The following is a 12,822-nucleotide window of genomic DNA, read 5'->3' on the forward strand; positions in this document are numbered from 1 at the left end:
ATCTTTTCTTCCGTCACTTCTCCATCTTCATCACGTCGGGGTCACCAAATTGTCGGACTCTGGCTTTACCTTACTCTTAATTTAGTCTATGTGTGGTCTGAGTCCAGCGTGTTCTTTGAATGAAGTGATAGGAGAAGGTATTCGGTTCAACAGTCAATTTATTACACAGCACAAGAATAAAACTTAACAGAGCTCTGGGTCAATCATTAGTTCATAGGTCACCTGCACAGTGAGCTACTCCCCAAGACCGACCCCTCTTGTCCAGTTGGCTCAGTTTATATAGATCAACCTTATCATACAGAACAAAAGTTGGCTTTCTTTGCTAGATTTCATTATCATACAGAACAAAGGTTGTCTTCCTTTGCTAGATCTTTTTGCATAAGGGTTATCACAAGTCATCTCCTGTTTTGAAGATATCTGGGGTGTAGCACTCCCATCTTAATCCTCCAGGCCAGACTATCCTGTTGTGTTGATCAGAAATTAATTCATCCCCAGATATTTCTAATCACCATTCTGTTCCTGTCTGGCCAATTTCTGCTGTTCTGTTTAACACCTCCTCCTGCCTTAATCTTCCTCCTAGACTGGTTTTCCATTCCCTTTGTTTCTTGCAGGCCATTCTTTGTTCTGGTCTGGCCTGTGTCTCCTGTGCTACTCACCACCTCCTTCAGTTTGAGCATTCCTCCTAAATCGTTTTATGCATTTCCTCTCCCTGTATTTGGGAGCAGACCATTTTGCTCAGCCAACTTTGCTCCATGCTGTGATTGCCACTTAATCACATTCCTCTTTTCCCCTGAACCATGCAGTAAATATACACTTATTCTTGCCTTCTTCATCTTCCTTATGGCCCACTATCTTTATCTCATTAAATTCTTTTAATTGCCATTCTTTCACTGATTCCATATATTCTTTAAAAAAAGATATATCCATTGTCTTGCCTTTCTCTTCTTCTTCCATTTCTTTCTGATCTTCTTCTTCTTTTTCCTCTGGGTTCACCATCTGTTGTCTCCTTGTTTTCTTTTTACCCTCTTCTTTCTTGTTGTCGTTATTGTCTGTGTTCTGCACCTGCTGCTGGGTTGCAGGTGTCTCTCTCAGCTGTGGAGATCGACTCCGCAGCTGTTCCCCCCTCCCGTCAGTGTGTTTTTTTTCATGCGCGGTTGCGCACTTTTACTCGGCTCTGCAAGCCATTTTTGTAGTCCCGAGCCCGGGACTTCCACTGACCTGAGGGAGCGGGCTTCTCTCTCCGCGGCGGGCCTCCTCGGACAGGTAAGGCCTTCACCTTCTTCTTCCGATGTTCTTTCTTCTTCTCTTCTTCCCGTTGTTTTCGACTTTTCTCTCTTCGCTGCCATTTTCTTCTCACCTTTATTTTTACTTTGTTTTAAATTTTAATCTTGTACCTTTGTGTTTTGTGCGTTTTTTTTTTAACTTTTCCGGAGAGGGCTGGAATTCCCTGACCGGCCACTACTCCATCACGTGACTCCTCCACCTGGAACCTTAACCCAGTGCTGGTGAGACCCTGAGCTCCCGGCAGGTTTGAGTAACATATTTTGTAAAACAGTCAAACGCCAAAGCAAAGAAATACAGGAAATGCAGGAAGTAGTCATCCTTAAAACCCCAGCAACCCACCGCTGGGGAGCGCTGATTCCACTGGCTCCTCACTGGCCACATGGGACGCTAGAGGCCCCACGCGAATGTAGACTTGGCAGGGTAGGGCTGTTGTGGGAGGGGTCTGGTTACTCGTCACAGCCCACAGTGAGGATGCTGTCCTCTTGGCAGCCACACCAGAGGCATTGTTGAGCTTTGTGTTGTGGCCATTGTTTCAGATGTACTCTGGTTTATTTTTCATTAACAGCCCGTTAGAAGCCGATTCCGCCCATTCAGACCTGTGCCGTCCTATTAACCTACAGACCCTATGTATTTTTGGAGGGTGGGAGCAACCCGGAGCACCCGGGGAATCCACGCAGGTCACAGGGTGAGCATACAAACTCCTTACAGACAGCACTAGATTCGAACCTGGGTCACTGGTGCTGTAATAGCGTTGTGCTGACCGTTATGTTAACCAGCTCCCAAGCAGTTGTTCCAGTTCCTCTCATATAATCCTGGGCATGCATGGTTAGTGTAGAAGTTACCACAGTGCTATTACAGTGCCAGTGACCCAGGTTCTAATCCAGCACTGTCCTTAAGGAGTTTGTATGTTCTCCCCATGTCAGCTTGGATTTCCTCCAGGTGCTCCAGTTTCCTTCCACCCTTCAAAATGCACTGGGGTTAGAGGTCAATTGAGGGAGAGCCTGTAGGTTTAAATTTAAAAAATTAAATTCCAACTCAAAACATTTAGGGTCCCAAATTGGAAGCTGACATAATGGGACTCCAGAGACAACACTGTGTCTGGCCTTCCCTTTTGTGGTTCAGTGGTGATTACAGGTTCAATGTGTTGTCTGTTGCACTTCCAATACCTGGCCCATTCTCCTGGCAGGGAGGGAAAGATGTTCCAGGGTGTCAAGTGGAACTAGCCTTGCCCTCAACCTCTCCCACCTATCAACCTGATCTGGGGTTGCCAAAGGGTGCACCCATTACCCCAGGTGGAGGAGAAAAAACAGTGAAGCAGAGACAGGCTTTCTTGGTTGCTGGCATTGAACATTAAGGATGTGGAAGGAGGGACAGGCACCACTCTTCAAAACGTCCCCCTGACCAAGGGCAGCACGGTCCCAGATTCAGATTGATTATCAAAATGCATATAGTACATTGCATTGCATACAACCCTGAGGTTCTTTTTCCTGCGGGCGAGGCAGAATTACCACTGATTGGTAGTGCAAAAAAAACCCTGACTGAACGTATGCATTTAAAATAAACAAACTGACTGTGCAATACAGGGAATAAAAAAAGCAATAAAGTGCACACGTCAGAGTCCTTAAATGAGTCCCTGATTGAGTTTGTTGCTGAGGAATCTGATGGTGGAGGGGGAGCAACTATTCCTGAACCTGGAGGTGCGAGTTTTATGGCACCGAGACCTCTTTGCTGATGGCAGCAGCGATTACAGAGAATGTGCTGGGTGGGTGGTGTGGATCCTTGATCGCTGCTGCTCTCCGACGGCAGGGTTCCCTGTAGATGTTTTTGATGGTGGGGAGGGTTGAATTTGTGATGTCCTGGCCTGTGTCCACTACCTTTTCCAGGGCTTTTTGCTTGGGATCATTGGTGTCCCCATCCCAGTCCGTGATGCAGCCGGTCAGCACACTTTAGAGCACAGATCTGCAGAAATTTGCCAGGGTTTCCCATGTGATGCCAAACCTTTGCAAACTCCTCAGTGACACCTGTTGAATATCACAGCTGGGTTCAAAGGAAGGTAGCTGATAACCTGTTGCCTCTGTTCAGTCACCCTTTACATTCCTACAGCTACTGCGTGACCTGAGTTTCTCCAGCACCTGGGTGTACTTTAGCCCCCTGGAAAGGGGCAGGCTTCATTTTGAGGGACACATTGTATTGGCAGTTGGCTGTGGAGGAAGGCAGAGTCTGAATGCTGAGGCAGAGTGATTGTTGGCATTCCCATTTCCCCGGGTCGGTCAAGGTCATCGAGTAACCCTTGGTAGTGAAGACTTCCGCCTCCATCAAAACCACAATGAATTAGGTGTAGCAAGGGCTGCAGAACAAACAGAAGGAACAGCTGTCAGAGAATTGATTCAACTGAGCATCGTACATGGCTTCGTTGTCACAAGGCTTTCATCTTGACAGCTGTGCATGTTGATTTCCTTGGAAAGGCTGGGCGGGGAGATTGAGAGGAGTGTGTGGTGCATGAGTCAGTGTGAGTGTATCTGTTTGTGCACATGTATTTGTGTGTATTTGTGAATGAGTGTGTGCCTGTCTATGTGTATGTATGTGTGAGGGTGACTGTGTGTGCACGTCTGAGTTGTGTATCTGTGTGTGCGTGCATACGGACGTGTGTATGATTGCGTGCATACGGACGTGTGTGAGGGTGTGCTTGTATGAGCGTGTTAACGTGTGTAGGTTTGCTCACTGCTGATCTCTTGGCCCTGACCTACTCTTTCTGTCCCGCCAGGAACTTTGTCCTGAAGCATCATGTGTTCCTGGTGCGCAACTGGGAGAAGATGCGGCAGAAGCAGGAGGAGGCGAAGCAGGAGAATGACAACAGTCAGTCCGTGTCGCTGTACACCCGCTGGAACGGCATCTGCCGCGATGATGGCAACATCAAATCTGGTACGGGGGGTGGGGGTAAGGGACCAGAGCTTCTCCCTGCTTGAGATGGCACTGATCCTCTACTGTTGCTTGTGTTTGACCAAGGAGTGACTGGGGCCACCACACCGTGTGCGGCTTACTGCTGCCAGAGCCAACTGTGGTTCACCACTTCAGGGGCCTACTGTGGTTCACTTCCATCGGGACCCACCATGATTTGCCACCACCAGGGCCCACCATGGTTCACTGCCAGGGCCTGCTGTGGTTCACCTCCACTGGGGCCTGCCATGGTTCACCACTGCCATGGTTCACCACCAGAGCCCACCATGATTCACCAACACTGGGTTCCACCATGATTCACTGCCTGGGCCTGCTGTGGTTCACCTCCGCCAGGGCACGCCATAGTTCACCTCTGGGGCTCGCCGTGATTCACCGCCGCCAGGGCCCACTATGGTTCACCATCGCCAGGGCTTGCCGTTATTCACCGCCGCCGGGTCCCACAGTGGTTCACCACCGGGGCTCAACACTGGGAACCTTCAGATGAGAGTGAGGGTGGTTTGGGTGGGATGATGAGTGTCTCAATCTGCCATACCCAGTCAGCCCATCCAGCCCATGCCAGAGCTATCCCATTCTCACACTAACTTGCCTTGTAATCTTTTCTCCCAATGTTCTGAAACTGCCCTCATTTTACCACTTCCCAAAAGGAAGACAGAGAGGGAGACAGCACTGAACTATGCTTTTCCCCGTCTTCATCAAGCATCAGCCACCCATTTATACTCATCCAACATTGTGTAGGACGTAAGGCAGCACAGGAACAGGCCCTTCACCCCACTATGTCTGTGCCAACCACAATGCCAATTTTAACTAATCCCATGGTCCATATCTGTATCCTACCTATCCATGTGTCTGTCGAAATCCCTCAAAAGCATCACTGCCATATCTGCCACTGGTATCTGGTAGCGTGTGTTACAGGCACCCAATACTCGATGTATGAAGCACCTCTCCTCTTTTGCTCTTCTCCCTCACCTCTCGCCCTCTGCTCTCACCCTCACCCCTCCACTTTATGCCCCCTTACCCTTTCTCTCTCCTTCTTCCCCTCTCACATTTCCCCCTTTGCTCTCCCCATCCTCTCTCACTTCTCTCCCTGCTCTCAACTTCACTTCTCCCCGCCTCAGTTCTCCCTGTCCCCTCTCATCTCTCCCCCTTACCTCTCCCCTCCCCTTTACACCACCACCTCCCCCCTCCTCCTGCCTTTCCCCTCACCCCCTTTCACACTCTCCCCTGTGAACACAATACTTTTGTTGTGCATTCCCACACTGTTCTGATGCAAGCACTATACCAAAGTCCAGGCTTGAAGTAGATTTTCTGCAGTTTCATAAGCTCACTTTGCTGGTAATCATTTTCCAAATTTAAAGCAATTGCAAGACAGAAGTTAGCATACAGTAAATGGGAACAGTTTGTACTGAACGGTTCAATGAACTACAGTGCGCGTAACATTGCCATCTGCTGGCACAATCTGTGGCCCATTTTATTTCATCGCAATATTATTTTCCCTCAGTCCACCCTGCTGCATCACACCAGCTGCCCCTTTGGGAGTTGAGCGATGGTATTTTAACTTGACAAAATAGAAAAGAAGTAACTGTTATTAGAAGAACCAGCAAGATATTGCCAAGGATGATATGTTACTGTTAAAGAGGAGAGATCTGATAGGATAGGTTTGTTTTGCATAGGAGACAGATAGTTGGAGACATTTTCCCCTTGCTAAGTGACTGGGTTGGGGGTAAGAGGTTCAGAGGGGATCAGAGGAAGAATCTTTTCACCCATAACTTGTTTGGAATATGGATCACACTGGCCAAATGAATGGAAGTAAGACTCTCACAACATTGGGAAGCATCTGGGAGAATTGTGTTCTATTCTGGTCACCACATTACAGGAAGTATGGAGAGGGTGCCGAGGAGATTTACCAGAACGTTACCTAGATTGTCTTATGAAGCAAGGTTAGCAGAACTGGGACTTATCTCTTTGGACCACAGAAGAATGAGAGGTGACTTACTAGAGGTCTACAAGATTATGAGAGGCAGAGACAAGGTGGACAGCCAGCACTTTTTACCCAGGGCGGGAGTTGTAAACATCAGAGGACATCTGTACAAAGTGAAGGAGGGATGTTTGGGGTGGGGGGGACATCAGAGGTAAGTTTTTTTTAACACAGAGTTGTGGGGGCCTGGAATGAATTGCTGGGATGGTGGTGGAGGCTGGAACATTAGGTGGATTTAAGAAACTCTTAACAGGCACGTGAATGAAAGAAAAATGGAGGGTTAAGCAGTAGGGAGGGTTTTGGGGCTTTTTTTAGTTTTGGTAGGTATATATGGGTCAGCACAACATTGTGGGCTGAAGGGCCTGTACTGTGCTGTAATGTCCTGATTTGCCAAGGGAGAGAAGACTACAGACCAAGTACATAGAGCATAGAAATCTTCAGCATAATACAGTCCCTTTGGCTCACAGTGATTTAGCGACCCTATTATAGACTCTTTTAACATCTGCTTAGAATTTACCAACTGCATAGCCCTCATTTCCATGCACCTATCTAATAGTGTCTTAAAAGACCCTATTGTGCCTGCCTCCACCACTGTTGCCAAGAGTGCATTTCATGTACCCACCACTTTCTATTTGAAGAACTTCCCTCTTACATCCAACCTGTACTTACTTCCATGCACCTTAAAACCATAGTAAATACACAAAAGTGCTGGAGAAATTCAGCAGGTCCCGCAGCATCCTTAGAAAACAAAGGTAAATCATCAGTATTCCGGGCCTGAGCTCTTCGTCAAGCCACCCATTAATCTTCAGCCCACTTCTTCAATGTCTGCTGTAGTACATGAACATGCCATTCTCTTTTGCCAGCATTAGGTCTGTATCGTACAGTATCTGTCCAACATTGTACCCACCTCCACCTCCTCTGGCAGCTCGATCCAGATAACTGCCATCCTCCATGTCCAAAAACCTAGTCCTCACATCTCCTTTAACTCAGCTCCCCTGCTTGGAGGTGTCTATCCTATCTATGCCTCACATAATTTTATCATCTTCGGCCTCATGTTTCAGATTTATTATCAGACTACATACACAACATCACATACAACCCTGAGGTTCCTTTTCCTGTGGGCAAAGCAGAATGACCATTTATTGGTCGTGCAAAAAATAACTGTACTCAACGTACACATGTAAACAATTAAAGAAACGTAAACAAACTGTTCAATACAGAGAGAAAAAAAAATCAATAATTACGTCAGTAAGAGTCTCTAAATGAGCCCCTGATTGAGTTTGTTGTTGAGGAGTCTGATGGTGGAGGGGGAGCAACTGTTCCTGAAACTGGTGGTGTGAGTCTTGTGGCACCAAGACCTCTTTCCTGATATGGCAGCAGCGAGAACAGAATGTGTGCTGGGTGGCGTGGGTCCTTGATGATTGCTGCTGCTCTCCGATGGCAGCATTCCCTGTATTACAGAGAGATACTCAGTGAGAGTCATCACAGCCTATCTAATAACCCTGCAGATTCCTGGTGAATCTCTTCTATCCTCTCATTGCAGCTGTCACTCCCTTCCTTGGAGATCAGATCTAAACAGGGTGATGCAAGTGCAGGTCTGACTAATGTTTTGTATAGGTGTAGCATGGTGTCCCACTCAATGCCTTGCCCAACGAAGACAGGTAGATCATATGCCTTCCTCACCACATTATCCACCCATATGGTGAGCTGTGAACCTGTTCCACAAGCTCCCTCTGTACATTGGCACTCCCCGCCATTAATTTCTTCCTAGCTGACTCCAAAAGCCAGGCGAGGTGTGCCAGAGTTTATCCACCAGGATAGCGAGACTGTTGTTGACCTTGTACCCCAAGTCATTCCCCCAGTTACTGATACTCTCTCTCTCTCTTTCATGCAGATGTTTTCATGACCCAATTTTCAGCGCTCCAGACCTCTCGATCGGTCAGGACCCGAAGGCTTGCCGCGGCAGAGGAGAACATCGAGGTGGCGCGCACTGCACGTCTAGCACAGATTTTCAAGGACATCTCTGATACCATTATATCCTACAAAGGTACATTCCTCATGCTGCAGGCATGTCCTGTATCGGTCTTGAGCACCTCAGCCTTGATCAATCTAGTAGGCAGTAATCAGAATGCCATTGCACTCATAATTCGTGATTAATTTGTTATGCACATAGTAAAGTTCGTTAAGCTGGTAATACCTTATATGTGTAAAAGTTGACCCCAACAAAAGAGCATTCTCCAGTTCAAACAGACATCCAGACAAACGATACAAAAATAAATATTGTTTTATAAATAGTAGAGTCTCGGAGGATTAGCATGAGCATTAAATTCACTGGGTCAGCCTTTTCACTGCCAGTGGGAAGAAGCTGTTCCTCAGCCTGGTGGTGCTGGCTCTGATCCTCCTGGATCTCCTCCCCGACGGGAGCAGCTGGAAACTGCTGTGTGCGGGGTGGTAAGCGTCCTCAACGATTTTATGCACCCTCTTCAAACAATGATCCTTTTAGTGCTTTGAATACAGAAAAGTTTACAGGGATATCATCGAACTAAAAGAATAGTTTGGACTGGAGTCGGTGTGGCTACGGAAGCTGCAGCAGCGCTGGAGGCGAATCCACGAGCACAGTGCCTCGGGGGGGATTCTCTTTTGCTTCTCTTTCCCTGACTGTAAGGGGTGCCAGGCGATTTGTGCGGATGGCAAATCTTTGTCTGCCTTACGGTACACTCAAGCAAATTTCATGTTTTATTACATGACAATAAAGGAATCTTGAATTTGATCTCGGGGTGGCGGGGGGAGATTCTGTTCAGTGAACTAACCATAGTTGATCATCTGAAATAAAAAACAGAAACTGATGGGAGCACAACCAGCCAGGCAGAATATGAGAGAGAGAAATAGAGTCAACGCTACATCAGAATTCCAAAATTATCATGGTCTGTCTTTGTTTAAGCACATTTTCTGTCCATATTTTCTCTAGATTCATCAGACCAAGCACTGGCCACACCCCTACTGAACCTGCCATCGAGGAAAAAGTAAGTTGCCAACCCTTGGCACCTGCTTTGGCACAGGAAGAGTCAAGGTCCGTCCGGCCCTTTGTGAGAGTCCCAGCACTCGGTGAGGTGACGCCTCACCTGCATTGCCTCCCCTTGGCTCTACGTCCTCAGCAGCTTTGCCTGAGGAGGGAGGAGATGTCTCTCTGAAGCAAACTAGGAGTTTGCTGATGCTGGCGAAGTCAGCAGCTGGAGAGACTGAGCAGGTGGCGTGGTATCCACGGAAAGCAACAGGGCAGCCGTCATCTCAGGTCTCAGCCCTGTCTTTTTGAGCTTTACTCATCGGCTGCTCCTCGTGGCTGAGTCCCATTTCAAAGACCATAAAACATAGGAGCAGAAATAGGACATTCAGCCCATTTAATCTGCCCTGCCATTCAATCATGAGCTGATCCATTTCCCCACTCAGCCCCAGCCTTCTCCCCATAACCCTTGATGCCCAGGCTAATCAAGAATCCATCAACTGTCTAAATACTCCCAGTGACCCGGCCTCCACAACCACCTGTAGCAACAAATTCCACAGATTCACCACCCCTTTGCTGAAGAAATTCCTCTGCATTTCTGTTCTAAGCAGATGCCTTTCAATCCTGAAGTTATGCCCTCTTGTCCTAGACTCTCTCACCTTGGGAAGCCACCTTTTCACATCTCTGTCCACGCCTTTTCTCCCAGCCTTTGCTGTCTCCCCTAAACTTTCCTCCCTACACTTTGTACATATATCTTCTGGTGTTTGTAACTCCCACCCTTTGATAAAAGACACTGGATAAAAGACACAAGATAAAAGATCATGCCTCTCATGATCTTGTAGACCTCTGTTAAAACTCCTTTCATACTTCTTCGCTCCAAAAAGAAAAGACCCGGCTCTACTAACCTTGCCTCATCAGACATTTTCCAATCCAGGCCACATCCTGGTAAATCTCCTCTTCCTCCTTTCCAGTCTTCCACATCTTTCCTGTAAATGGGGAGACCAGAACTGAACACAATAGTGTGGTCTCACCAGAGTTTGGTAGAGTCGCAACATGACCTCTCAACTCCTGAACCCAATCCCCCCGACTAATGAAGCCTACCTTATGTCCTTGCCCCTCCCTCTCTCTTGCTACTCCCTAGCAACACTCCCCACACTCACCAGCTCAAATCATGGGTCATCAAACCAGTGCCAACCATAAGCACCCATTCAGTTGTTATTCTGCCCTCCCTACCCAAGACTCTACCAGCCACCAGGAGCAGATGATGAGCCCATGTGTCCTTGGAATGTGAGGAGGCGGTAACTGTGTAGAGAAGGTGCACAGGCATCACCAGAGGTCAGGGGGCATCAGCTGGTCCAGCAGCTCGGCTGGGGCACCTGGTTTCAGCGCTCACTCATCCCCAAGTGTGAGAAGGGATCAGCGCCAGCAAATGCGCTAAATATGTTGTACATATACTCGCCACTTCCGGCCATGTGTTGGATGTTAAATACAATTTGGGGAGCCCAGCCCTGGGACCCTTGTCAAGTTCCAAGGGAAAGGGGATGAATTAAATTTTAAAATTTACTGCAAGAAGGAACACTCAGACCATCAAACCAAACCTCCATGCAGCTGGATTGTGGTAGACTTTGTGGGGGCCTGGAATGCTTTGCCAGGGATGGTGGTGGAGGCTGAAACATTAGGGGCATTTAAGAGACCCTTAGACAGACACATGGATGGAAGAAAAATAGAGGGTTATGAGGTAGGAAGGATTTAGTACTATTTTTTGGTAGGAATATATAGGCCAGCATAACATCGAGGGCTGAAGGGCCTATACTGTGATCAGCCAGGGCGTCAAAGGTTATGGGAGAAGACCAGGCAATGGGGGCTGAGTAGGAAAATGGATCAGCTCTTGATTGAATGTCAGAGCAGACTCAATGGGCTGAATAGCCTATTTCTGCTAATATAATCTAAATCCCTCCATTCCCCTCCCCCCAACTTCCTTCAAAATGCCTTCTTCACAAGTGAAACACCCCGGGATGTTCTGACTTTGCAACAGGTTATTCCCTGAACCCCTCCTCCCTCCCTCTGCACGCTTTCACTCTGCCCCCTGCCTCGGTAAAGGGTTTCGGCTCAAAACTTGCACTGTTCTTTTTTGCCTCGTGCGGATGCTGCTTGGCCCACCAAGTCCCTCCAGCAGGATGTGCTTAGGGTCCGATCCTGTCCTCCCACCCTCCACTTTCTGGCTCCCAAGAGATGCAAAGTTTCCCCCAGAGCTGCAAATCCTGTCGAGCAGTTGGTGCTTAACTGTTCACATCTGCAAAGCTTGGCGCTGTGCACTTCCTGTCAGGCAATATTAAACTAATTAGCAATGAATGCCATGGGACCAGCTAATTGGAAAACCAGTAAATGCCATTCTGCGACGAGATGTTGAATAAAATATTCACGGGGAGTCATTTCATCATCAAATGCAATACATATGTTGAAGACAATTCTGGAATGGAAGTTCTTAGCCTCAAAATTCTGCTGTTCATGTCTGTCAGACCACGTTAAAGATGCAGTCAGGAAGTACCAGGTGTGCACAACCAGATGAGCCACGCTAGTGCTTTCAGTCCCGCAACCTACCTTCCACCCCTGTGTTTCATCGTTTCACCCTGTCCCTTTGGCTCCTGCTGCCTTGTGGAGATCCAGCTTCCCCCTCCAGTGCATCACTGCTTCCCGTTCCATGTGGTTATCGCCCTCTGGCTACTGAAATCCTGGCTGTTTAATTTAAATTTGAAATTTAGACGTACAGCGCGGTGACAGGCCTTTCTGGCCCCCCCTCCCACCCCCCACATACATTTTCAGAAGGTGGGAGGAAACTGAAGCACTCAGAGGAAACCCTCTTGGGTGGCTGGTTTTGTAATAACTAACTGCTACTACTTACAACTTCTTGTCTCGTCACCGAGTTAAAGCATCTACTCTCCTGTTGAGTGCCCCAATCTCTCCGGTGGATGTGCTGTTCCAAAGGAGAGAGCCCCAGGCTCGAGCTGGATGTCCCAAGAAGGTGCCTAATTTTGAAGCTTGATACCTGGCTACCTCTGAGCCAGACTAGTTTGTAACCTGCATCTGTCAGATATGATATTACGAGCTGGCCTGAGAGGCTGGCAGAACCACCTGCAACTCAAGGTTTGGGGAAGGGGGCAGCTCTAGCCCACCGACTACTTTCCATTGGTATTAGAGTAGACGTAATATGGGAGCTAACACTCACAGAGGTTGTTCAGTCGATGAAGCAAGACCTGCATAGAACCAAAGAACATTACAGCAAAGAACCAGACCCTTCAGCCCTTCTAGTCCTTGCCAAATTATTTTTCTGCCTCATCTCACTGACCTGCACCCTGTCTACAGCCATCCATACCCCTCCCGTCCATGTACCTGTTCAAATTCTTCTTAAATGTTAAAATCGAGCCCACATTCACCACTTCAGCTGGCAGCTCTTTCCACACTCCCACCGCCCTCTGAGTGAAGAAGTTCCCCCTCATGTCCCCATTTAAATTTCTTCCGTCTTCACCCTTAACCCATGTCCTCTCGTTTTTATCTCTCCTAACCTCAGTTAATTCTCCCCACATAACCCTCAACATCCCCAGAT

The 12,822-nt window shown here is 47.9% G+C and overlaps 1 protein-coding gene across 11 annotated transcripts in view; it reads left to right on the plus strand.

The window, feature by feature from the left end:
- Nucleotides 1-12,822, plus strand: part of ash1l (ash1 (absent, small, or homeotic)-like (Drosophila)) — a 371,451-nt gene that overhangs the window by 335,766 nt on the left and 22,863 nt on the right. For all 11 annotated transcript variants that reach the window (XM_069940548.1, XM_069940547.1, XM_069940556.1 and 8 more), the window contains 3 exons: nucleotides 4,049-4,206; nucleotides 8,112-8,264; nucleotides 9,186-9,240. In XM_069940548.1, the coding sequence (XP_069796649.1) occupies nucleotides 4,049-4,206; nucleotides 8,112-8,264; nucleotides 9,186-9,240 (366 nt within the window). The remainder of the gene's footprint in view (nucleotides 1-4,048; nucleotides 4,207-8,111; nucleotides 8,265-9,185; nucleotides 9,241-12,822) is intronic.

This window comes from Narcine bancroftii, chromosome 5 (assembly GCF_036971445.1).
Source record: "Narcine bancroftii isolate sNarBan1 chromosome 5, sNarBan1.hap1, whole genome shotgun sequence".
NCBI lineage: Eukaryota > Metazoa > Chordata > Chondrichthyes > Torpediniformes > Narcinidae > Narcine > Narcine bancroftii.